This window comes from Columba livia, chromosome 11, assembly GCF_036013475.1.
Source record: "Columba livia isolate bColLiv1 breed racing homer chromosome 11, bColLiv1.pat.W.v2, whole genome shotgun sequence".
Classification (NCBI taxonomy): domain Eukaryota; kingdom Metazoa; phylum Chordata; class Aves; order Columbiformes; family Columbidae; genus Columba; species Columba livia.
The window spans coordinates 13,071,565-13,094,571 of record NC_088612.1 but is presented as its reverse complement, the minus strand read 5'-3'; the positions used below and the strand labels follow the sequence as shown (position 1 = coordinate 13,094,571).

The 23,007-nt window shown below is 51.6% G+C and overlaps 2 protein-coding genes across 3 annotated transcripts in view; one reads left to right on the top strand and one right to left on the bottom strand.

Moving 5' to 3' along the window:
• The first annotated feature begins 1,695 nt into the window (after positions 1–1,695).
• WDR76 (WD repeat domain 76) lies at positions 1,696–10,995 on the top strand. Its single transcript, XM_065076866.1, has 13 exons — positions 1,696–1,852; positions 2,069–2,350; positions 3,096–3,188; positions 3,895–3,950; positions 4,778–4,886; positions 5,636–5,734; positions 5,820–5,863; positions 5,943–6,096; positions 7,526–7,675; positions 8,287–8,504; positions 8,964–9,116; positions 9,733–9,786; positions 10,574–10,995. The coding sequence occupies exons 1-13, from the start codon at positions 1,766–1,768 to the stop codon at positions 10,827–10,829; spliced, it is 1,755 nt and encodes a 584-aa protein (XP_064932938.1). The 5' UTR covers positions 1,696–1,765; the 3' UTR covers positions 10,830–10,995.
• A 2,263-nt stretch (positions 10,996–13,258) lies between these two features.
• FRMD5 (FERM domain containing 5) overlaps positions 13,259–23,007 on the bottom strand; it is an 82,269-nt gene continuing 72,520 nt past the window's right edge. Inside the window, exons 8-15 of one of the 2 annotated variants that reach the window (XM_065076865.1) lie at positions 20,578–20,666; positions 19,882–19,945; positions 19,220–19,311; positions 17,559–17,633; positions 16,783–16,851; positions 16,571–16,677; positions 13,721–14,067; positions 13,259–13,541 (exon numbers count right to left, since the gene is read on the bottom strand). In XM_065076865.1, the coding sequence (XP_064932937.1) occupies positions 13,494–13,541; positions 13,721–14,067; positions 16,571–16,677; positions 16,783–16,851; positions 17,559–17,633; positions 19,220–19,311; positions 19,882–19,945; positions 20,578–20,666 (891 nt within the window). In that variant the 3' untranslated portion in view covers positions 13,259–13,493. Of the gene's footprint in view, positions 14,068–16,570; positions 16,678–16,782; positions 16,852–17,558; positions 17,634–19,219; positions 19,312–19,881; positions 19,946–20,577; positions 20,667–23,007 lie in introns of both variants that reach the window. The other variant, XM_065076864.1, reaches the window with a different exon arrangement.

Genomic DNA, 23,007 nt, shown 5'->3' with positions numbered 1-23,007 from the left:
TGCTCGCAGAGCTCGATGGCTGAGCTGCTTTCAGAAAGGTAAGTCTGAGGATCCTAGAACCATTTTGCTTGGAAAAAAACCTTTGAGATCATCAAGTCCAGCCATTAACCCAACACTGCTGAGTCTGTGAATATTTTGCCATGTTCACCTGATATATAGTTAATGCTTTTAAGCTTCAAGCTTTATTCCCCGGATACTGGGGCTGGAGAGCCTCTGGGAGTGCCAAGCTCTACCCCAGGGCTTGCTTTAGTTATTAACTTTTTTAACTGTGATCTTGTCACAGATGCAGTGAAGGGCATTTGAGGTGCGCTTGGCTCCCCCTTTCCTGCCTTGCACAAGGTAACTCCGGTGTGTTTGGCAGAGGGTTTAGAGACGCCTGTTTGTACATGCATGTTCATGGCAGCACCTGGCCAGCATGAACCGTTCTCTTGCTTGACTGGAGCAGAGGATTTCACACAGTATCACAGTATGTTTGGGATTGGAAGGGACCTCAAAAGATCATCTAGTCCAATCCCCCTGCTGGAGCAGGAACGCCTAGGTGAGGTTGCACAGGAACATGTCCAGGCGGGTTTTGAATGTCTCCAGAGAAGGAGACTCCACAACCTCCCTGGGCAGCCTGTTCCAGTGTCTGTCACCCTCACTGAGAAGAAGTTTTTTCTCAAATTTAAGCGGAACCTCTTGTGTTCCAGCTTGATCCCATTACCCCTTGTCCTATCATTGTTGGCCACCGAGAAGAGCCTGGCTCCATCCTCATGGCACTCACCCTTTATATATTTATAAACATTAATGAGGTCCCCCCTTAGTCTCCTCTTCTCCAAACTAAAGAGCCCCAGCTCCCTCAGCCTTTCTTCATAAGGGAGGTGCTCCACTCCCTTAATCATCTTCGTTGCCCTACGCTGGACCCCCTCCAGCAGTTCCCTGTCCTGCGGGAACTGAGGGGCCCAGAACTGGACACAATATTCCAGATGTGGTCTCACCAGGGCAACTCTTGAGCAACAAGGCCATGATGACCTGTCTTAAAATCACAGAGTGGTTTAGGTTGGAAGGGACCCTTCAAAGCACATCTAGTCCAACCCCTGCCATGAGAGCACAAGTCTTACGAGGAGCAGTAGAGGGACCTGGAGTGTTCATCTGCCAGAGCAGTTGCTGGGACTTTGAAGGTTGGTTTTGTATATTTTGTATTATTTTCTCTATTTTATTAGTAGCATTAGAAAAACATTTTTAATTTTTTCCAACTCTCTTCTCTCTGTCCTTCCTCCCTTCCCAATTGCCTGTCCTTAGTAGGAAGGGGGAGGGAGGGGCTAAAGGGGGAAAGTGGGGAGCAGAGGGGGTTAACAGTACATCTCCCATGGTTTATTGTCACCCTGCAATCAAACCTTGACAGGCACCCAACACCTCTCTGGGCAACCTGGGCCAGGCTCTCACCACTCTCATGTCTGGCCTGAATCTCACTCCTTTAGTTTAAAACCACCACCCCTCAAAAGTCTGTCTCCATCTTCCTTGTTGGCCCCTTTTAAGGTCTCCCTGGAGCTTCTCTTCTCCAGGCCAAACACCTCCAACTGAGCTTGTCCCCAGAGTGGTGCTGCTCCATCCTCGGGTCATTTTTGATCGTGACTTTGATCTCTCACAGGGCAGCCCTGGGGCTCCTGCGAGCCCTCAGGCGTCTGGGGGAGCCAGCGCGGCCCTGGCGGGAAGGCGCCGTGGGCGGGAGCCGCCGGGCCGCCCTGCGCGGGAGCGGGAAGCGGCCGCTCCGCCCCCGCCCGCCATGGCGCTGCCGGAGCCGCAGTCCGCCACGCTGGAGCTGGAGCCAGAGCCCGAGCAGCCCTCCCCTCTCAGCCAGCAGCGGCTGCAGGTCCGGGGAGGGCTGGTGGGCGAAGGGGCCGGGGCTGGGAGCGGCTCCGTGCGGGGGGCGGCTGGGGCTGCGCGGGGATGAGGGGCCGGGGGAGCTGGGGCTGCGCGGGGAAGGACCGGGCGGCCGGGGCTGGAGCGGGAAGGCGGGTGTCCGGCGAGGTGCGGGGCCTGCGGGCCCGTCCCGCGCTGGGATCCCACCGATCCCGTTCCCCGCCAGGAGTCCACCCCGCCCGGCGCCGCCGCGCTCCCCCGCAGCCCGGGCCGGGCCGGGCGCCGCGCGGAGCCGGAGCTGCGCGTGCTGCTGACGCCGCTGCGCGCGGGCCGGCGGCTCCCGCAGAAGCGGCTGCTGAGCGGAGGCGGAACGGGCGGGAAGCGGCTCCGCCTGGAGCGACCCCCGGAAACCGGCCCGGGATCCCCGGCGGACAGCGGCTCGGACGGCGCCGGGGACGGGGATGGGGACGGGGACAGCGACGGGAGCGACGCGGGGGACGCTGCGCGGGTGAGTGGCCGCGGGAACTGTTCGCTCCTGGCTGCGGGACGGGGAGGACGGTGGGTCTGCGGTTCTCAGGACACACATTCATTATATTTATAAGGTTTGAAAGTACTTCTTTTTATGTTGTTTTTCTTTTTAATCTCTCTGACTATCGGTATAAAGCCTTGTTTTACCCTTTCAGAATGTCTAAGGGATGAAAGAAACGCTCTTTCTATCAGAGCACATAAAACCCCGTAGCAAACACACCAGCGTTCTCATGCTGTCCATAACCAGCTTCCAGGCGTTTTTACAGATGGACACAGCCATAAGATATGAAAGTTTTGTCAATGTCCATTTATATTTAAATCATCATTTCAACTTGTCAAGTCCACCTTCTCTGTAAAAGACAAAAATGCTCTAAAACTGTATTACGTTTATGTGCAATATTTACTGTATTGTTGAAGTTTTAAGTTGTTTATTGATTCACCTCAGTTTTGGTTTTGATCTAGCAAGATTTTGATGAACAGACCCATTTTGTAGAGTTAATGCTAGGAGTAAGGCAGGTAACCTCATCTAGGCTGGTACCTGTATGGACAAGTTTTGGTACTGATGGGGATCACCCCGGTTTGTATGGGGCCTGTTTCTTTACAAATATATTGAACCACTTTTAAGTAATTTAGACAGACAATTGAGAGACTTCCCAGAAGCTGGGGACGTGTCTCGCCCGCCATGTAACTTTACAGTGAAGAGTAATTGGCTTTTCTTTCTGTAGGATGGATACTCACAGTTATCGGCTTATGAAAGGAAGAGACTAAAGAACATTACAGAAAACGCAAAATTTTTTGCAGCTTTAAAGCTGCACGAGGTTTGTATAGATTCTGAGTAGCCCCAAATGTGCTTTCTCCAAGTGTTGTGATAATTGTTCTGTCATCCGTGGCTGTGAAACCCTTCCCTAACGGTGACAGGTGCTTGAGGAAGGCCACAAGAGTGTCCTGGGGTGCCAGGGCTGCCCTCACTGGATAAAAATGGGGGTTTTGTGCTGCCAGGGAGCTTTTGGCAGAGAAGGGAAGCTGTTGCAGCCTCCACTCGTACCATGTTCCATGCCAGGTCTGGGGACAGAAGAACGTCATCGTCTTCTTGTGTTGGAGACGTGGTCTAGAGAGTCGAGAGAGTGGGAATTCAGATGCTATCGCATGAGTAGATCCAGATCTTTGCCCTTCTTTCTGCACTCCTTCACTCTTGCATGTCATGTTTTTTCAATCCACGCTGTATCCGTTCCGCGGCAGCGGCTCCCGGCTCGCTGACCTGCGGGACCTGTGCAGCTCGGCTCCTCACCGCAGCCGGCAGCCAGGGAAAACAGCTCCTGCCAGCTTCCCTCAGGGCGGTAATTGCAGAATTCCTGCTGGTACAGGGACGCAAAGCAGACACAGCACAGCTCAACGCTCAAAAATCCCTTTTTATTATAATTATAAATAATTGCAATATAGTTCCTTGTAGCCTTTAGATAGTTGTATTTTAAACACATTAATATTTTTGCTTGTTATGTATTTTTAATTTTTTTTCTCTTTAAGTCAGCTGCAAGACTTTACCAGATTGCATCTAGAAAACAACCTAATGTCACCAAAAGGTAAAATAACTATGTATGAGACTTGTGTCTCTGTTCCTCTGTGGCGCATTAGACGTGTCAGCACTCTCATCTGCACACACCCGACACTGCGAACAGGGACAGGTAGTGAGGAGTTTCCCTGTAAAGCTAAATGTGAATAACTGAGTATTTCTAGCTGTATGAATTCACGGACAGGCAGCTCCTCTAGCTGGTGCCTCTGTTCCGCCAATGACAGTATGAACATTCTTTGTGTCAAAAGACAGAATTTGCTCTTTTTGTGATATTTTAATTAAAATATAGCAAGCGCGTTTCTTTTTTTCTGGTCATATTTTTGTGTGATGGCTCAAGAAAGAAATGTTGAATGATGAAAACAAATTATGGGAAAAGGCATGGGAAAGGAAGAGAGGGGGAACTGGGTGCAAGGAATGGGGTAACTAGTTAGTGTGGGAGAAAACACATTCAGCAGTGCCAAAGCCATGCCAGGCACAGCAGGAAAATGAGCTTGAGCGCAAGTAAAGAATAAGGTACATAAGGGAAGAAGGCGGCTAGATCAGTGAGTGGAGATGGATCATGGGTAAGGAGGGCTGGGCAGAGAGGCCACAGTGGTGGGATGAATTACAAGCAAAACAAAAATGCAGTACATATAGATGCATGGCAAATTGTGCTTTTGTTGTGTGTTGATAAGGAAAAAGTAGTCACAGCCTTCCTGACGTGAATGGGAACTGGTCAGGCTGGGAGTTGGGTCAGGAGGTCAAAGCCGCACATCTGACCCTGCTCTGTGGTCTGTGCTTGTCACAGGGGACTGTGTGATCGAGCTGTCCCTGCAGATTTGGAATGTTCTGTTCCAGAGCAAAGCCTAAGAAGGCAGAAGACGAGCCGGTGCGGCGGAGATCCATGCGGCTGCAGAGAGTGGAGCCGTCGGGAATCCCGGTGCCGGAGCCCGAGGCAGAGGAATTGGTAAGAGAGATAGGGCTGGGGGTGATGAGATGGGTTGTGAACAGCAGCTGCGGAAAAACGGCACTGGTGATGTTCACTGATAATGGTTGTCAGCGCTGAGCTTATTGTAAAAACCTGGAGAGGCAGCGGCAGGTGCCTTGCCCAGTGGCAAAGATCAAAGGGAGATTCCTTCACCCCGAGCGTCTTCCCATGTCCTCCCTGAAGGTTTGCCAATATTCTGCGACTTGGGTTGATGAAATAATGCCAGTTCGAATGGTCAGAAGGGTCCTGAGGTAAAATGTTATGCATTTTTCAACAGCCCAGAGATTTCAGCAGCTTTACATTTGAAGTTTTATTACTTTGCTTTAATGTTATTTCAGTGCAACTTTTGATCTAGTATATTTTCCTTTGAAATATTTGCTACCTTTTTGAAGTCATTATGTAGTGACAAGTAAAAATTCTGTTGCACTGATAGATGGGAATTTAAATCTTCATTGGTTCTGTAGAATAAAGCTAAATCTCTTTAATACAGTTCTGGAAGATCAACCTTGCAGGAGTGTCAGGGGAGGATAAACACGGGGTAGCTGTTTGTCTTTGCGATAGTGCTTAGTAAAGTTCTGTTTATCTTTTTAATAAGATTTGGTGCAAGCTCTTGTTATGTTTATTTCTTATATTATAATAGATACATTTTCAGAATATATGGTGTGTGGAAAGCAACTGTTTGTAGTTTTGTTTGATTTGAGTTACAAAAATTGCTCATGTCGTTGCAGCCGCGCGTTCCAGCCGGCCCTGTGCCAATGGTGCCAGAGGATCAGGAGAGCAGCAAACTGACACAGGAGCTATTGGCCACATGGATGAGGATAAGCGAGGTACTACTAGCCACAATTAATGATTTTTGGATAATGTGAGTTATAAGTAATCTAATTCTGATAAATGTTCCCTTTCTATCCTTAGATGAAAGCTAATGGTACGGAAAAGCTCACGTGTGACATGAAAAGGTAATCTGAAGGCAGCAGCTGAAAACCAGGTGTTGTCTGGTTCTCCTCGAACGGCTGACATGTTCACCATGTTGTGCAGGTACCAGGACAGCCTGAGCAGCATGGTCCTGAGCGAGGAGAACATCAGGAAGGTGGTGAAGTACCGAGTGTGCTCCATGGCCATCCACCCTTCCCAGAGCATCGTCCTTGTGGCAGCTGGCGACAAGTCGGGGCAGGTCGGCCTCTGGAACGTGGTGAGTCGTCAGGCACAGTCACCCAGCGGGGCTGGCGGGGCAGGATGGGCACAGCGTCCCTTTTTTATGCTCACGGTGGTATTTTGTACTTTCCCAGTTTTTAGGGATAACACCAGGGTGTCTGTGAAACAGGCTCACCAGAGTTGCTCATAAGGTCTGGCTGGTTCTTGTCAAGCCCAGGATTAATGAGAGGAAAGGTTGCACTGGTGATTTTTGGGGAGGAGCAGAAGAAAATGGATCAGTAGCTGAAATATGGCTCTCAGTGAGAGTTAAAATTGCAATTAACTGTTGAGAGGTTCAGGATCTAATTCCAGTGCCCTTGTAGGAACACCACAACCCAGCTTTGGAGACTGAGGGGAAATGGATGCTCAAGGATTTGGCTTTTTGTTTGTATAAATGTGGGGTAGCTGCAGTGAGTCACTGGTTTTCCAGACGGTAGAGATAAAATTGTGATGCCAATATCTGCTGGCACACACTTACCTACATTGTCTCTGAAAAATAGCTCAGCATGTGGTGCTTTGAAAACCTTGGAGAGCTCTGCAGACAGTCTCAACATCGTTTCTGAAACGCCTTAATTACTCCTACAGCAAGAATCCTTCATGCCCTTGACTTCCACCTTTGTCACCATCCTCTGCTTTACCCGCGTCACCCAAACCAGTTCACGCACATGCAGGTTTTCTTCTTGTTTTTCACAGTGCCATTAACCTCTTGAGCTTCTCTCGACTCATTTCTGCTTTGACAGCTTCAGCAAGTGATCAACTAAATTCAGCTCTGAGACTCTTATTCAATTATAAAGAAGTTTAAACTGCTCTGCCTGCAAAGAGTGTGACCTGGTGACGAGGAGCCGCGGTCTCAGTGCCACAGGCTCTGTGTGACCTGGCAAAGACATTTCAGCTGCAGCTCAGAACTGTTAAAGCTGCTCTTTTCTCTTTTGCTCTCCCTTTTTTATTTTCCTGGAGCGTGTTGGACTTGACCAAGTTTGGGAGCTGAGTAGCCTTTGTGGAATGAACTGGGGCTTGTTCCAAAATGATCCATCCAGGTTCTTTTTGTATATCAGAGCTCGAATGATGCCAGAATTAGAGGATATAGGAGATTGTGCTTTACATTTAGCTCAAGTTCTATGTAAAGCAGTATGTACATATTTTGATGCAAAAGGCATATGTGTGCATTTGGTCTGCAGCAAAGTGTCAGCTGTGGCAGCTGAGAGACCAGGAACAAGGAGCCAGAGATCGATGTCCAGATGCAGTATTGGTGACTGTAATGACTGCACAGAAATCGCAGTGGGAACTTGCAGCTAATTAGGAAACAGAATTCTGAAACAGAGAATAAACCTGTAGTGCTCTTCTGAGACCAGACTTTGAAAGCTGCAGTAATTAATAGAAATAACGGCAGTGATTAGCGCTGGCATACACTGACTCTTGTTTTTCAGGACGGTGAGTCCGCGGGCGCGTGCGTGTTCGTCCCGCACAGCTCCATGGTGAGCTGCATGCACTTCTCCCCCTGGCACCCCGCACACCTGCTGTCCCTGAGCTATGACACCCTGCGCTGCGGGGACGTCACCAGGGCCGTCTTTGACGAGGTGAGTGCTCCGGGAGCCCTGGGGCTCCTTGTTTACTGGCTGTGCTGTTAACAAGGAAGTTCAAGTTTCCATTTCCACAGGGACATATGCCTGAATCTTTAATTAACATCCTAAAAATATGGAGGTCCTTCTTATTTGGTAAAACAGAACAGCTTGGATACTCCCAATTTCCTTCCTGCAGAGGCAGTTGGAATTATTTATTAATTTCATATCTCCATACTTAAGCAATACGTGCCTCTTCTCAGAGGCATTAGCTATTAACTGTGACAAACGAGAGCTATTTAAGAACTAAATTTTACCAAAAAGCCCACCTAAATAAACATCATAAACAGATATAAAGCGCAGGCTGGCTTTGCTTTTCTCAGGCTTCAAGTGAGCAAAGTGCTGGGATGTCTCCTGGTGAGCTCCATGACACTTGCTGTGTTTGCGTGGTTTTGACAGATGCATTCTCATTGAATTAGGTAGTTTTTATCAGGTAGTCCTGAGGATTTTTAGTATATTAAAAAGGGAAAGCATGAGATCTACAGCCTGTAGAGTGTTCGGGGTATTACAAACAAGTCTGTGTATTTTGTCAAATGTTTTTGGTTGCATTTGACCCTTTCTGTGCTCAGATCTGCAGAAGCGAGGATGACAACTTCTCCTCCTTTGACTTCTTGGATGATAATGGGTCCACGGCAGTCGTGGGACACTGGGCTGGCGATGTGGCTGTTGTGGACATACGGACCCCAGGAATGTCTCCACAGCTTTCTGCAGACATCGGCTTCAAAAGAACGAGGACGGTCCATGTTCACCCAGTGAACAAACAGTATTTTATGGCTGCTGGCTCAGTGTATGTACCTGTTAATCTGTGGATTTTCAGTTGGCTCTAAGGGCAGGTTTGGCGGGCAGGAGCGGCTGGCGAGGAGGCAGAGGGTTCATCCACCTCTGTGTGCAGTCAAAGCTTGCTTCATTTTTATAGAAAATAAGTTGTTAGTTCTTAGCAGGATTTAAACGCTATACACTTTGCACTTTCCTTCACCTTTTGGTAACAGTACAAATGGTGTTATGAGGCCCCGGCTTTTGGCAGATGACAGTGTAGAGGGATTTTACCAAGCTGTCCGTTTGGGGCGGGTTTGGTGCTCAAAATCCTTCGAGCCACTGGCCGTTTGAGTGAACATGCGCTGCAGACGGGAAGTTCTAAATGCAGCTCATGTAGAACCTGCCGTGTCTCGAGCGTTTTGTGGTAAATGGAGAATAACAATAGATACTGAAGTGTTGCACTGTAGAGTGTTCTGTGGGTGTGTTGCAGGGATGTTTGTATTTATGACGTCCGGTACCTGAAGTCCAAGGGGAACAAGCCAGTGAGCTCTCTGAAAGGACACACCAAAAGTGTCGCTTCCGCCTATTTCTCACCTGTGACTGGGAACAGAGTCGTGACCGTGTGTGCAGATGATAAGCTCAGGTAAGACATGTGGGAAGGAATAATCTGTATAGAAAATGTCAATCAGTATTTTATTATGATTTCCTATCTGCATTGCCCGTTATTGAGAGCTTTCTGTCTTTATCACTTTTTTAAAAAGTGATACTTTTACTTCTCAAATGTGCATTCTTAATATTGCAGGTTTTTTTTTTTTCCTAATTCTCATTTTCCTGAAGAATATTTAACAGTGAGCAGTAAAATATATAGGTGCTGTTAGTCTTTAAAAATAAAGAAACAAAACAACGAAAAAACCAACCAAAAGCCGGGCTCATGAATACAGATACAAAATGCTTAGAAACTGAATTTCTTTGTAGCTGCGGGTACTTAACAGTGTGATATTCAGCCATTCCTGTGCTCGTCCTAGAGCAGCTTTTGGGAAGGATGATCTTCAGTCCTAGCTGGAAGCAAATCCAGTTAAAGCAGCAAATGTGGTAATTGCAGTTGGAGGGTCAGTGCTTGTATTTGAGCCGGCTGTCACTGTGCTGTTCGTTCCCACCCAGAGCCGCGTGTGCTCTGGATGTGCTGGGCTGCGCTTTGTGAGGACGGCGCTGCCGTGTTCAGCGTGTGTGGTTTATTGACACCTCACTCTGTGTTGCAGGGTCTATGACACCAGCTCTCTGTCCTCGACACTCGCAGCTCTCAGCACTGTCAGGTGAGTGCACACAGCGTGGGGACATGTGCTCTGGTCCTGCTGCGGGATCAGAGCTGCCAAGTGTCCCCTGAGCCCAGGACCTGCCCTCGTCCCCATGGGTCCCCGCGGTGGCCTTGGTTCATACAGCAGTGCTGGGCATTGCCGGCTTTATTGTTGAATAGAGTCACAGAGTTGTTGTGGTTGGAAAAGATCTTTAAGATCATTGAGTCCAACCATTCCCCCACCCTGGCACTACCCCATGTCCCTGAGAACCTCATCTCCGTGTCTGTTCAACCCCTCCAGGGATGGTGTCTCCCCTTCCTGGGGAGAAGCTGTAGTGTCTTCCCTGTCTTGTGACTTTTGAAGTGTGTTTTGTTTCAGAATGTTTTTTTCTTTGTGCAATTTTAACTCTCAGAGGTCACTTCTTAACAGTAAAGCAGATTTTTTTGGGCAGAGTCTTGTAAAACACATTTCTGCTCCAGAAGGGCAAACCCTGGTCAGGGGTGGTTTGTGGAGGAGCTAGAGCGACATGAGGAGTGACTGGCTTGAAAATCTGTAGTTTGCAATTTATCAAAAGCCTTAATGCACGTTTGACCTATCTTTACTAAAACATGCAACTATGAAGCACTACTGCTCTGACAGATAATCACGTCGCAATACACTCTGTCCCGTGTCTGCATGTGCTGATGGTTTAGAAGGCGAGGAAGAGGGTTTAGGTGAATATGCCATAAATGACAATACTTAAAACATACTGGATTTGCTAAGAGAAATATTTCTCACTTTGTCTCTCGCCATTTGTTCTCTGCAGCCACAACTGCAACACGGGCCGCTGGCTGACACGGTTCCGCGCGGTGTGGGACCCCAAGCAGGAGCGGTGCTTCGCGGTGGGCAGCATGGCGCGGCCGCGGCAGGTCCAGCTCTTCCGCGACACCGGGGCGCTGCTGCACACCTTCTGCAACCCCGACTGCCTGGGCTCCGTCTGCTCCATCAACGTCCTGCATCCCACCAGGAACATCCTCGTGGGCGGCAACTCCAGCGGCCGCCTTCATGTCTTCAAAGAATAAAAGAAAGGGGCTTGGATTTTTTTTTTTTAGGGTTTTTGGTTTTTTTGTGTTTTTTTTTTTTTGTGTGAAATTTGTTTAGTCCATAGTGAGCTGTTCCTAACCTGAGCCTGTTTTCTCAGGATGAAAATGTATTTTGGAAGCTTTAAAATAAATCTTCTAAACAACATTCAGCTTTCTCTTCTTCAATTAAAATAAACTGTTAATCCTGATACGACGTCAGTTTGTACCCAAATAGAGATTTTTCCCAATACCAAAGTAACTTTTCAAAAAAAAGGCTGGATCAGCAGGATACTTGCCTCATGGCTGAGGTGCTTCTTGGTGATTTTCACGAGGGAAGGTGGAGCCCTCATCTTTCCTGGCATGGGGGATTCCTGTCCCTTCTCCCCAAGCTGAGTGGGAGCTCAGCACCCACTGCCCCAGCAAAACATCCCTGAACTCCAGTGTCTAATGCATGTGAAAAATTGCTACTGACACCACAGACAACAAATCTCACACCAACTCTGGCTTTCATGATATTTAAATATTTATTTAAATTTAAAAATATTTTTCATGGCACCAATGATTTTATGCTAACTAAGATATTGAATATGTAGAAAAAAGGTACATTTTGAAGGAAAAAATGTAACTTACAGTATTTGGCACATGAAAGGTTAATTTCTAGATTTTTTTTTTTTTTAATGAAAACTAAGAAATTCACATTTTCAGGTACTTTACCATCTACTGCTTCAAGATGCAGTATGCTATTATGAGTTTTTTTTCTGATATAAGAACCTAAGGAAACAACATTTTAATATAAGACGGGTCAAACTAACAGGTAGCAAAACACAAGACATAATATGGAACATACAGGAAAAACACAATGAAAAAAAATCACCAGTTCTCGTGGTTTTGCAGTAAAACGCTGGGTGACAAACTGCAGCGGTAAACTAGGGCTGGCATTAGCGCTAGTCTGGACTAAGGGGTGTTGGGGCTGCGTTGGGCGGGACGCTGGCGCGGGGTCACGACAGGACACAGCGGTGTGGGCACCGGAGCTGCGGGCTGAGGTAGGAACACTACGCTAAGAGAGAATTTTGCCATGTTGCATAAAACAGGAGAGCGGATACAAGTCCCTTCCTCGCTCCTGGCAGCCGCGGCTCCTGCCGAGCCCCTGGAACCAGCACCGCGGCAGCTTCGGGCCGTGTCCCCCACACACTGCGGTGACACGGGGCCTCATTATTGCAGTGACAACCCAGCCGAGTCTGGGCGGCTTGTGTGCTGGATGGACCAACGGCACTGGGCTCAGGGCCCGCGTGTGCACGATGGACAGGGGATGCTCAGAGACAAGAACATGGAAATCCGGCTATTTAGAACTGCAGTTATGGCCCCAGCTTACAGAAAATCTCTCCCTGAGATTGAAATAAAATTTGCTCACCTTTTTTTACCTTTTTTGATATGTCCAACTTCTCAACCAAAATTTAACAGAACTGGCTTTTATTGCTCCCTGTGTGAATAAACTGCTGCTTCCCAGGTAACTGAAGGTCCCGTGATCATGTCACAAGTACGATGAGTTGGTTTTATTGATTTTTGCTTCAGAACAGATGGGTCTAATGGTTGTCCATTGGCTTGTTCGGTGTCACCTCCACTCCTGTAGTTCTGTCCTTTTATCTTCAGAAAAGTCACAAAATTATAGCTTCTTTCTCCATTTCAAAACTAGCAATGCGTTAATCTGGTGTTAGGCTTCCAGGCTACAAAAGCGTTTACACTTAAACCATTTGCTCAACGTGAACTGCTCGGTACAGCGCACCACGGTCACCCAATCCATAATGTAAAAAAAGACTTGATTAGATTCAATAACAAAATAGCATTTTGTTGTTAAAATAGACGTTGAAACAGTCTCTCTCTCATTTTTTTCTTTTTCTTTTTTTTTTTTTTTTTTTTTTTTTTTTTTTTTTTTTTACAAAAGAGGTACAACTTTCGGAGGGTAAAGGTCTGATAAACCCAACGCGGTCACTGCCGGCTGCGTGCCCAGGCTGTGCCGAGAGTGCCGGGCGAGCCGTCTCCCTGCCTTTGGCAGCGCCTCGGCTTCAAGGCTTAAAAAAAGTGGCAAGAGGCCGGGTCTGCAGCGCGGGTTGAGGGCTCGGTGCCCAGGGAGCCGGCTCGTCCTCCCAGGAGCGGGGTGACCCGGGGTCCCATTAGCGTCACACCGCACGGAGGAGACTCCAGTCGGCAGGGAGGGGATTCTGCAAAGCGGTACTGGAAGGTGGTGGTGTGCACAGTGGTGGAGTTGGTAACAGAAGAGTACACGAGTGTTTAAATCAATACTCAGTAGCACCATTGCTAAAGCTCCTGCATAAAACAGCATCACGAGCCTCCCAGCTGATGCTCGTACAACGATGGGTGGGAACAGTAAAATAAATCCCTCTCTTTGCTCGGTGCTTCCGAAGCCACATGCGTGGCTGTAGGATGGAAACGGTCGGGTGTTGTGCTCCAGGGGTGGGAGCAGGGGGGAGGAGGAGGAGGCCCCGGGGGCTGCGCACACCCTCCTCTTCCTCCCGGACAGCCGCCTCCTGGGTCGGGAAAGGAGGATTAACGCGGGTTCCCCGGCGGGTCCCGCGCCCGAGGGATGATGGCAGGTCTCTCCCCGGGCCCCCAGCTTAGTTACATGGCGGCTCCTGCCTTCAGGTGTCAATGAGCAGGCTTACCACGGCGCGGACTTTGCAGGCAAACCATCGCCTGAGGGGACAAAAGTATTGGTAATGGAACTGCTCGAACTCGGGGGTCTGGCGGATATCACGGAAAAAGGCAGTGTCAAGGTCGGACTCGGTAAGGACGATCAGGAGGAGGAGCAAAACAAAGAGGAGTCCAACTGTCACAAGGAGCAAACGGAGGACACTTAAAACAAACTTATTCACCTGTTCGGCCTGTGCCGCCCCCAGGCCGCTGGCGCCGGGGCACAGGGCCCGCAGCTCGCCCGCCTCCTCCGCCTCAGCCGCAGGCGTGCCGGCCTCCGACTCCTTCTCCTCCTCGATGCTGCACGGAGCCCCATTCGCCTGCCGCGAGAGCAGCATCAGCTCCAGGCTGTGCTCGGCCACCGGTGTGGGCAGCACGCTGTCCGCCGGGCTGTAGTTCTCATCGGCGATGACGGCCACCCGCTCGCTGCTCTCGGCGCGGCCGCTCCGGCCGGGGCCCACAAAGGCGTCGCCATGGGAGGCCGAGCGCACCGGGGTGGAGTGGGCGCTGTCGCGCAGGGACTCCAGGCCTGGGGACAGCAGGGGAGAGAGAGGTTCAGTGTTGCACAGTGGGGGGGTCCCTGTCACCCTCACCCAGCACTGTCCCCAGCCTGGTATCCCACAGAGGACAGAGCACGGCTGCCACCAGCTGCCTTTGGTTGTGGTTGGCCCAGCTGGAGCCCCCAGCAGCTGCTTTGCTGCAGCTCCTGACTGCAGCGGTGACACTCAAACACCCACCTGTCACCGTCACCAATAGCTGCTGGCTGTCACTCTGGACAGCAGGCAGGGGCCTGGGCTGGCTGTCACTCAATCACAAACACCCCCTGCCAAAGCCCTGCACCCCACAGAGGGGCAACAACCTGGGAGGGGGCCCCAGCCACACCAGAGCCCGTGCGGGCAGCATGGCTGACCCACTGTGGGAGTCCCGAGACAGGCACTGCCCTGGGTGTGAGGGGAGGGATTCAAAGCTGAGCTGAGGACACAGGGACACACTACACAGCCCCATTTCCCCGCAGAGCAGGCTGCTCAGGAACCGCAAGTCAGACCAGAGGCATTAATAGCTCTGATTTCTACTTATTCACTACCAAAACAATGCTTTACACCTGCTCAGGCACACAGAGGAACAAAAGCCACAGCAGAGCTGTGTGCCAACCTGTCCGGCTGGCACAGCCCGGCTGCACTTCGTGCCAAGGCTGAACATGGCGGGCAGGACCCCGGGAACTCCCCTCCCCACTAACGGCCCCCCCAAAAACCCAAATTCCAAGAAATCCCACAAATGTGGGACTTGTTCCTTGCAGTTTTCACAGCAAAAGGGCAGGTTATGGGGGGGAGGCAGTTCCAGCACCCTGTGTGTCAGGGGTGTCTGGAGGTGGTGGTGGCCGGGACCAGTGGGTCCTCAGTGTCACAGGCTGTAAGGGGACAGGGCTCAACATTCCCCCCCAATGGGGACGGCTTAGTGCTCCAAAACACCAGGTCATGGTGGCACTGTCTGCCCTGGTCTTGCGTGCTGCCACAGGGCGAAGAAAAGAGCTTGTCCTGCATTCCTGGGGCTTTGCAGCCTCTTGCTGGTAAATATCTGCTGGCTGCCCCCGGCTCAGCTCAGCTTCACACCCGTGTCACTGCAGCACCGAGCGCCAGCAACAGCTCAGGCGATAAGCACAGGGGAGGCATAAACATGTTCTCACCCTGACAGCAATGTCTGCCGCTGTGTCGCAATGCTCCTAGGAACGTCCCCTCACACACCCCTTGTGTCCCGGATGGGGTGGGCACCCCCGGGGCAAGCAGCAGCTTGGTTCCGCAGGGAGGAGGGTTTCCCCTGTTCCTCACTGCAATGGCAGTGGTGTTGGGCCCCCCAAAACCCAAACCTTCCTGCCACTGGTTCCTTCCATGGAACTGGCACAAAAAGCCACAGAATCTGGGGAAAGCTGGGTCCAGCCCCGAAAGCAGAGCAGCTTTGTGGTACCAACAACACAGGGTCCAGCTGACAAGGCAGACCTTGTCCAACATTCACACATCCCACGTCCCCCCGGGGCTGCGGTCAGGGGGACCCCCAGGGACCCCCAGGAAAACCACTGCCCAAGAGCCCCGACCCGCCCAGACAGCGTAGCATTACCTAGCATGCGGGCACGCGGAGCATCGCGGCTGAGCCTGGGCAGCACCGGCACCAGCGGCAGAGCCCCCAGCGCTCGCGCCAGCAGCCGCGGCCCCAGCACCAGCACCCGGACCCGCACCTCCCGGCAGCAGTGGTTGATGAGCCGCAGGTGGACGCTGACTTTGGTTTTAATCTTTATCAGGCACTTCACCATGGTGCACAGCAGCGGCTGGCCCGGCCCGCGCCACCGGGCGCCCACAGGGACTGCGACAGTGCTGGGACAGCCGTTCACCCGCCGGTATGGCTGACGCAGTGGCACTGGTGCCACTAGCCTGGGGTCAGGGCTATTTTGGGCTCCCGCATTTCCACAGGAACGAGCTGAAGTGAGAGCGAAGAAAAGCAGCTGCTGGGGCAGGGGCGGTGCCAGCTGAGGGTGATTTATGGTGGGAGGCTGTTTAACACTCTGGCCACTTTGCAATGGCACATGTGGGAGGTGGCAGAGGTGACCCCATCTGTAGGGCTGTCACAGCTCCAGGCACGCTGTCACCCCAAAGGTCAGCCCAGATATCGGCCCTGGGCTCCCTCAGAGCTATCAGGACAACCTGGAAGTTTTTTTGTTTTATTTCCAATTTGATCTAAATTAACATTGCAGAGAAATTCTCCTCTGTTTTGCCTCTGCACTGGAAACTTCTGTTCCACAACCAGCTCTTCACGTTGTGTGGGCTCAGCTATTGATCCCAAACCAGCCCCAAGCTGCAAGAGCAACACCTGGTGCTGCCAAACCTTGCTCTGAGCCCTGGGGACACGCTGGGGACAACCCCTGCCCTGGCATCCCAACAGCAGAATCAGGGGGTACAAAAATCAGCTTCGTATGTGTGTGCGCACACGTTTACACATGCGTGTGTGTGTCCTGGCAGCACGGGGCTGGCCCCCTGCCCTACCTTCCATGATGGAGATGTGCACAGCTCTCCTCCGGGTGCGCGGCACACTGCTCAGGCGGGGGCCATGTGTGATGGAGGGGCAGCTCCGGCTTGGCACCAGCCCTGCCCTGGGGACAAAAACGGGAATGATGTCAGAGCCATGTACGGTGCCCGAGCCCGTTGGCTCCCTCTGCCACCCCGGGGAGATCCCAGCCCCACCACTGGGCTCTTACCGGTGGATCTCAGGTGGCTCCCGCTTGATCTTGGCACTGGACTCCATCACCTCCTTCGCAACGCGGCCGCTGCGGGGGGTTGAGAAGAGCAGCTGTGAGCACTGCACCATCAAGCTGCCCCCGCGGCACCTGCACCCCAGCACAGCCCAAGACGCCCCCACGCACATGGGCTGGGGGCTCTACCCACAGCTCCAGGGCAAGTGGGAAGATTTGCTGGAAATACAGGTGATGGGAAGAGCAGGGACAGCTGGGCTGACACCTCGGCCACCATGTTTTGCTGCTTCTCCTGGCGTAAGGTGCTGGACACGGTGGAGTCACCTCCCTTTGTTGGGGGACACACCATGGGAACCTGGGCCCTCCTGCACACTCTACAGCTGGGGATGCACCTGGGGCCTCTCATCTCGCAGAGATACCAGGTGGCAGGTCCAGGGCCACGGAGGAGCAACACCCCCAGAAATTTAGGAACTGCAGTGGTTTGTTTCACTCCTTTTTGTTCACAAAAGAAAAACCTCAAAGACCCCCCATCCTCTCCTCTCCACACCCATCCCTCCAAAACTTTGCTGTTGTGGGGCTGGGTCTGGGGGTGTCAGCCGTGGAGCAGAGGAAGAAGCGGCGATGGCCTCAGCGAGGGGGCGGTGCTGCCATGGCAGGACCCCGGGGGACGGCAGGAACCTCAGCAGGTCCTCGGGCCACCGTAGCCCTGACCTGCTCCCCAGAGCACATCCAAGGGAGCATCCAAAAATTCACCCATACTGCTACTTACTGTCATCATTTACCTGTATCGGAACCGGCTTCCCTTGAAGAACAAGTTGCTGCTGGACACAGTCCGGACCTGGCTCGACTTCTCCAGCCTGCAATAGCACCAAGAGTGGCCTGAGCATCCCATTCATTGAACACTCAGTTCTTTTCACTACACAACCCATGGGGGGCGAGGACCGACTGCTCTGCTGATGCTGGCACCGCATCCAGCACACAGTAGCATGGCCAGATTACAGGAGCAAAGCCCTGGAGATGTGAAACACTACCAGGAACCAAACAAGCTGCTGGCAGCAGCATGGTGGCACGTGAAGCACCACAGCATCTCTCCATACCTGGGTGCCCCACCAAGCACCCGCACACCAGAGCGGCCCCAGGCTGGACCTCTCCAGGAGCTGAACCCCTCGCCAGGGCTCTGCAGGGCAGGAATGGGCCTGTCCCGGGCAGGCATCACCTGCTGGGGTCTGTCTGTCCAAAACTCCTGGTAAGGACAGTCCTGTCCCCTCCTCGTCCCTGGGAGCTGGTCCCTCGCCCCAGACTGAGCCCAGCAGCACCTCGGCCCAGCCCACAGCCCACTCCAGTGGGTGCACATTGCAGCGGTAATTTACTGACATGAGTAATCATAAAAAGATTTGTAAAGCAATATTGCAATTTCATTCCGTGTTAATATAACGAGAAACGAAACCTACTGATTGCAGTATTCCCAGAGAGAATACATCACAGGCTTTATCTTGCATCTTGCTGATTAAAATAAAACTCATTACAAAGCACAAAGCAGGCTATTTTTAAGTACAACATGAGCAGGATGGTAAAACCAAACTGTTCCACCTGGCACCTCCCTGGGTTTTGGGCCCAGACCAGCCCGTGACCCCCCCCGTCTGACAGCCTAGTTCACCAAACTGGGGGCAGAAAAGCTGCTTAGGTGGCCATGAACCAGGGAGCCCTGAGCTCCTGGGGAAAGTAAAACCGTCCCCGGCCTCCCCGGCAGAAGCTCCCCCCGCCGCAGGTCCCTGGAGGGGGCAGCCAGGGGGACAGTCCCCCGAGCCACCGTCCCCAACCACCAGGCAAGCAGCTGCAGCTCACTCCCTTGAGTATTTACCATGAGCAATTAATTTGTTCCCAAAGAGCTTAGAAGCACATTTTTCTGAAAGTTTTTGGGCCTTCCCCATTAAAAAGTAGGCTTTGCTAGAGCACCCGGGGCATTGGCTCAGCTTCAGTGGGGATTTTAGTGCTGGATTCAGCACAAACAGACCCTATGTGAAGCCATTTTGAAAATCCACCCTGGAATATTGGGTCAGAAAGCATCTCCTGAGTTTTGGCGGTGTCCGTCCCTGCCACTTCCCACACCGGCTGCACACTGTGCTGGCAGTACCAGAGCATCCGCAGTGGCTGCGAACCAGTTACCATCAGCAGGGAAAGCAGTCCAATGCTTCTGCTGGTTGCTCAGCATTAAAGGTTTCATCTCCAAATTATCAGTCTCCTGAATAAAGGCTTGTTTTGGAGGGATGAGCACAGTGGGGGAGTGGGAAGGACTCCCCAGGGCTGGTGACCATGCTGAGGCCACCGGGACAGGGCTGTCACGCTGTCGGTGCCTGGCAGAGCCCTTGGACAGGAGCTGCACCGGGCTGCGCTGACCCCGGGGGACGCAGAACCCCACACACAGACAGGGTCCAACACTCACTTGTAAAACGCCTGGTTCTCTATCCCACACTTCCAGAGGTGTTTGCAGGCTTCTGGTGTTGGGGCAAAATAGGTCAGAACAATTTTCTTTTCCTAAAGGAGAAAGAGAAGGAGTGGGTAGGGGAACAGTGAGCAGTGCCCAGGGGCAGCACGTCAGGAATGTGGCTGGAGCCAGAGCAGCCGAAGAGCGCCTGAGACGGGGCAGATCCTGCTCCAGCGCCATGCAGGGAGATGCTGGAGCATCATCTGACACCCCGGCACAGCCCCTCACTCTGACCTGCCACCATTCTTCCCGCTCACCCACTTTTTTGAACGGCCAGAAATGCATTTTTAAGAAAACCACGCTGATGGCTTGTGCAGGAGTTGTTTTCAGCCAAAGGTTTTCAGGCTGATGTCACTAAGCAGGGCTAACCAAGTGGTGGTAACAAATAACCACAACAATCCCAAACGCCAGAGGCAGAGCCCCCACCATGGCACAGCTGGGGCTGACCCAGCATCTGCGGCTCCAGCGCCCAGAGATGGCACCAGCGGGAGCAGGGGTGACGTGACCCCAGCACTGCCACTGTGTCCCTGCACCCCTAGCACAGGGTGACACCTGCCAAGTGCCCAGAGAACCTGCCATGGCCACGCTTGGGATGTCCCATGGGATGGGGAAGCACTCACCTCCTTCTGACTTACGTACAAATAGAAAGTTTTCCCTTCGAATTTCATCTTGGTCACCTCGTTCCTGCAAGGACAAGGACGGGCAGGTGAGAGGCTGTGCAGGGCCCACAGCAGCCGGTGGCCCTGGGCACTCACTGAGAACTGCAGGTCACATGCTGGGGCTTGGGGACAGCAGCGGGGCAGCCTCAGGACCCTGTTTTCAGTGCCCGGGAGGTGACACGGGGTAGTAAGAAGAGCCCTGGCTCAGAAACCAGCAGCTAGAAAAGGGGACACACTGGGGTGAAGCCAATGGTCAGCGGGGTGTCCCAGAGTCACCAGGACCTCGTCATACAAGCACCGTCCAGGTGACAATATCAGTGAGGAACACACTAGCCAAAATCTGAGATGCAGTAAAGACTGAGGAACAAGGCAACCGAGTTCAGAGGGGCTGGGGGGCTTTTGAAGAAGTCCGGGACAATAAAGCAACAAAAAAGAGCATTTTTAGCTCACCCCGGAGCCCTGCGGCTGAGGGGCTAAGGCAGAATTGGGGCCAGCAAATAGTGGCAGCACAGGGCCAGCCGGGCTCCCAGGCCCCACCACGGGTTGGACAGAGCACAAAGTGACACCCCGAGGGCCATCGCCCCCTCTCGGGAGCGCTGAGCCTGGCAGTGCAGGCACCACAGGGCTCCCGGCAGAGCCGGGGAACTCATCACTCACCACTTGATGAAGTGAACCCTCTTGTTTCCCTGCAGAACGACAAAGCCGAAGGGGGTGAAGGCCAAAAACGCTGCGTTCCCCGACACATCCTGGAAGAAAACAGCAGTTTCTCAGTGAGTGGAAATCTGAGATCATTTATTGGTGTGATTTGTAAGCTAGAAGTGAACTCTTAATTTGAGGAATGTCAATCATCATCATCATCATGCCTCCTTATTGATTAGGTTTTGTTATTTTAGGGCAACTGGCCACCTTTTCAAGCCATAAATGGGACTGTTGAAACTTAGCCACTGATAAAATGGGACTAACCCTTTTTTAATACATGATATAGAACTTTTGGGGGTAAAAATGTAGCCTGCAAGATATAACATTCAACATGAGAGAGGTTTAATAATCATTGTAAATAAGAGCTACAGGTGAATTGTTGGTTGAAGTGGTGGCCTTTCACTTCCAAGGCAAAGGTTTAAATTAATCACTAGATCCCAAGCTAATTGAGATAAATGGTTTTAGCTTTGTCCCTGCTGTAAAGTAGTCCACATTACAAAACCACTACCCATCTGGTTTTGCACACTTGGCATAACTGGGATCTTCTCAGGTCTGGACTGGCGTTAAAGTGAAATATCTCTCACTCCTCAGGAAGGAGCGACCCCTCGGTCAGGGTAAATGTCACTGCAAAGGAAATCTGCTCCTGCTTCTGTTAACAACCCAGAGCTTAAACATCTGTCAAAAAGGTTTAAGTGCTATAGCCATTCTTTTTCATAAAAAAAACCAATTTCAGAGTAGAGAAAGTAAATCAGTATGAGACAAGGACTTTATTTTCTTACATCTGGTGGAATTAAAATGCTCAGAGACATTAAAACTGCCTAACTTACCATTTGCTCCTGACAGGCAGCCTAACACATCCATGATAAGCTTTTGAACTTTATGAAAGACAGACATGTGGAAAGCAACACAAACTGATGTAGAACACACTATTATTTACTAAGGGCCAGGTTGAACTTGAGTGAAGGAAAGCAGGTGGCTTTCCTTCCCTCCTTTCTCTGGAGGATCTCTGAGAATTGCAAATCCTTTTCTTTAGCTGTGAGGGTGGTGAGAGCCTGTCCCAGGTTGCCCAGAGAGGTGGTGGATGCCCCGCATCCATGAAGACATCCCAGGCCAGGCTGGACAGGGCTCTGAGCAACCTGCGCTGGTGAAGATGTCCCTGCTCATGGCAGGGGTGGCATTGGGGGAGCTGGGAACGTCCCTCCAACCCAAACCCTCCTGTGATTCTATTACATGTAGATGTGGCACTTAGGGACACTGTTTAGTGGTGGACTTGATGATCTTCCAACCATAATGATTGTATGATTCTCTGAAAACGTCACTGAGTCAGCAAAGCTCACACACCATTTTGACCCTCAGCCCCAAGGTGGCGGCGATGCTGAATCCCCCGCACCGACCCTGCCAGTGGCTGTTCCCTGCAGGTTCACTCGGCCCAACACCCCATACACCCCCCAAAACCTGCCAGTGAATAACGGGGCAGCACAAACAAGGAGAAACCGCAAGACAGGTCCCAGCCCCAGGGATCCCATCACTTACCGGGGAGCAATAAACCACCAAGGCCCCACCAACCCCTTCACTAGTAATTAAACCACAAAATGGTAAAAGCCATTAGACCTGACTCCCCCGGAGCCCCGCGCAGCCAGTGCGGCTGGGCGGCATCCAGACAGCACCAAACCAGTAATTAGTGTCACACACAGAGCAAGGCAGCACTTTAACTTAATCACAACGTCTAGACTCCGGGGAAGCGATCATTAACTGTGCTGGTGTGCACGGAAAAAAACAGTTACACACTCAGTTTTAAGAATATTATGAAACAGTTGTGGCAGCTCAGTAATTGTTAGATTTGCCCTCACTTTTATTTGGCTGGCAGAGGTTCAGGTGGCTTTGGAGGGACGCCGAGCCGCCGGGAAGGCACGTGCCAGGCTCGGGATCTCTGCTGCGTTGGGCAGGAAAAGCAGGCAAGGAATTCTACAGGGGTGGTTTGCAGAAGAGGGATGCATGTTCAGTGCCTGTGGTCCTCCTACAATGTTTTATTGGGGGAAAATGTGCACGGAGCACCTCAGCAACAAGCAGAGCTGCCCCATGCCCAGTATCTCCCCAGTTCAGGGGTACAATTCTCGCCCTCTGCTTCCAGTTATGCCCTTCCCTGGCTTAATCAAGAGGTGACACATTTTCTCTGCTGTTTGCCTTCCAGCCTGGGATGCAGGATCTCAGTTACCTCATGGTGCAGGGATGGCAGGGAGACAGTGTTGTGACGAGATATTCCGATTTTGAGCAGAGAACAAATTAGTTTTAAATCCAGATTAGATCAAAAATCCATCTTAATCTGTTAAGGGTGAATGGCCAAGAGCAGAGACACCTGAACATCAACCCAACACCCTGCACAGGGCA

What these genes read in the sequence shown, in the direction of transcription:
- WDR76 (XM_065076866.1), top strand. Translation starts at nt 1,766, where the DNA reads ATGGCGCTGCCGGAGCCGCAGTCCGCCACGCTGGAGCTGGAGCCAGAG. An exon ending in AGGTCGGCCTCTGGAACGTG is followed by an intron (nt 6,097 to 7,525) that starts GTGAGTCGTCAG and finishes CTTGTTTTTCAG; the next exon opens with GACGGTGAGTCCGCGGGCGC. An exon ending in CCAGGGCCGTCTTTGACGAG is followed by an intron (nt 7,676 to 8,286) that starts GTGAGTGCTCCG and finishes TTCTGTGCTCAG; the next exon opens with ATCTGCAGAAGCGAGGATGA.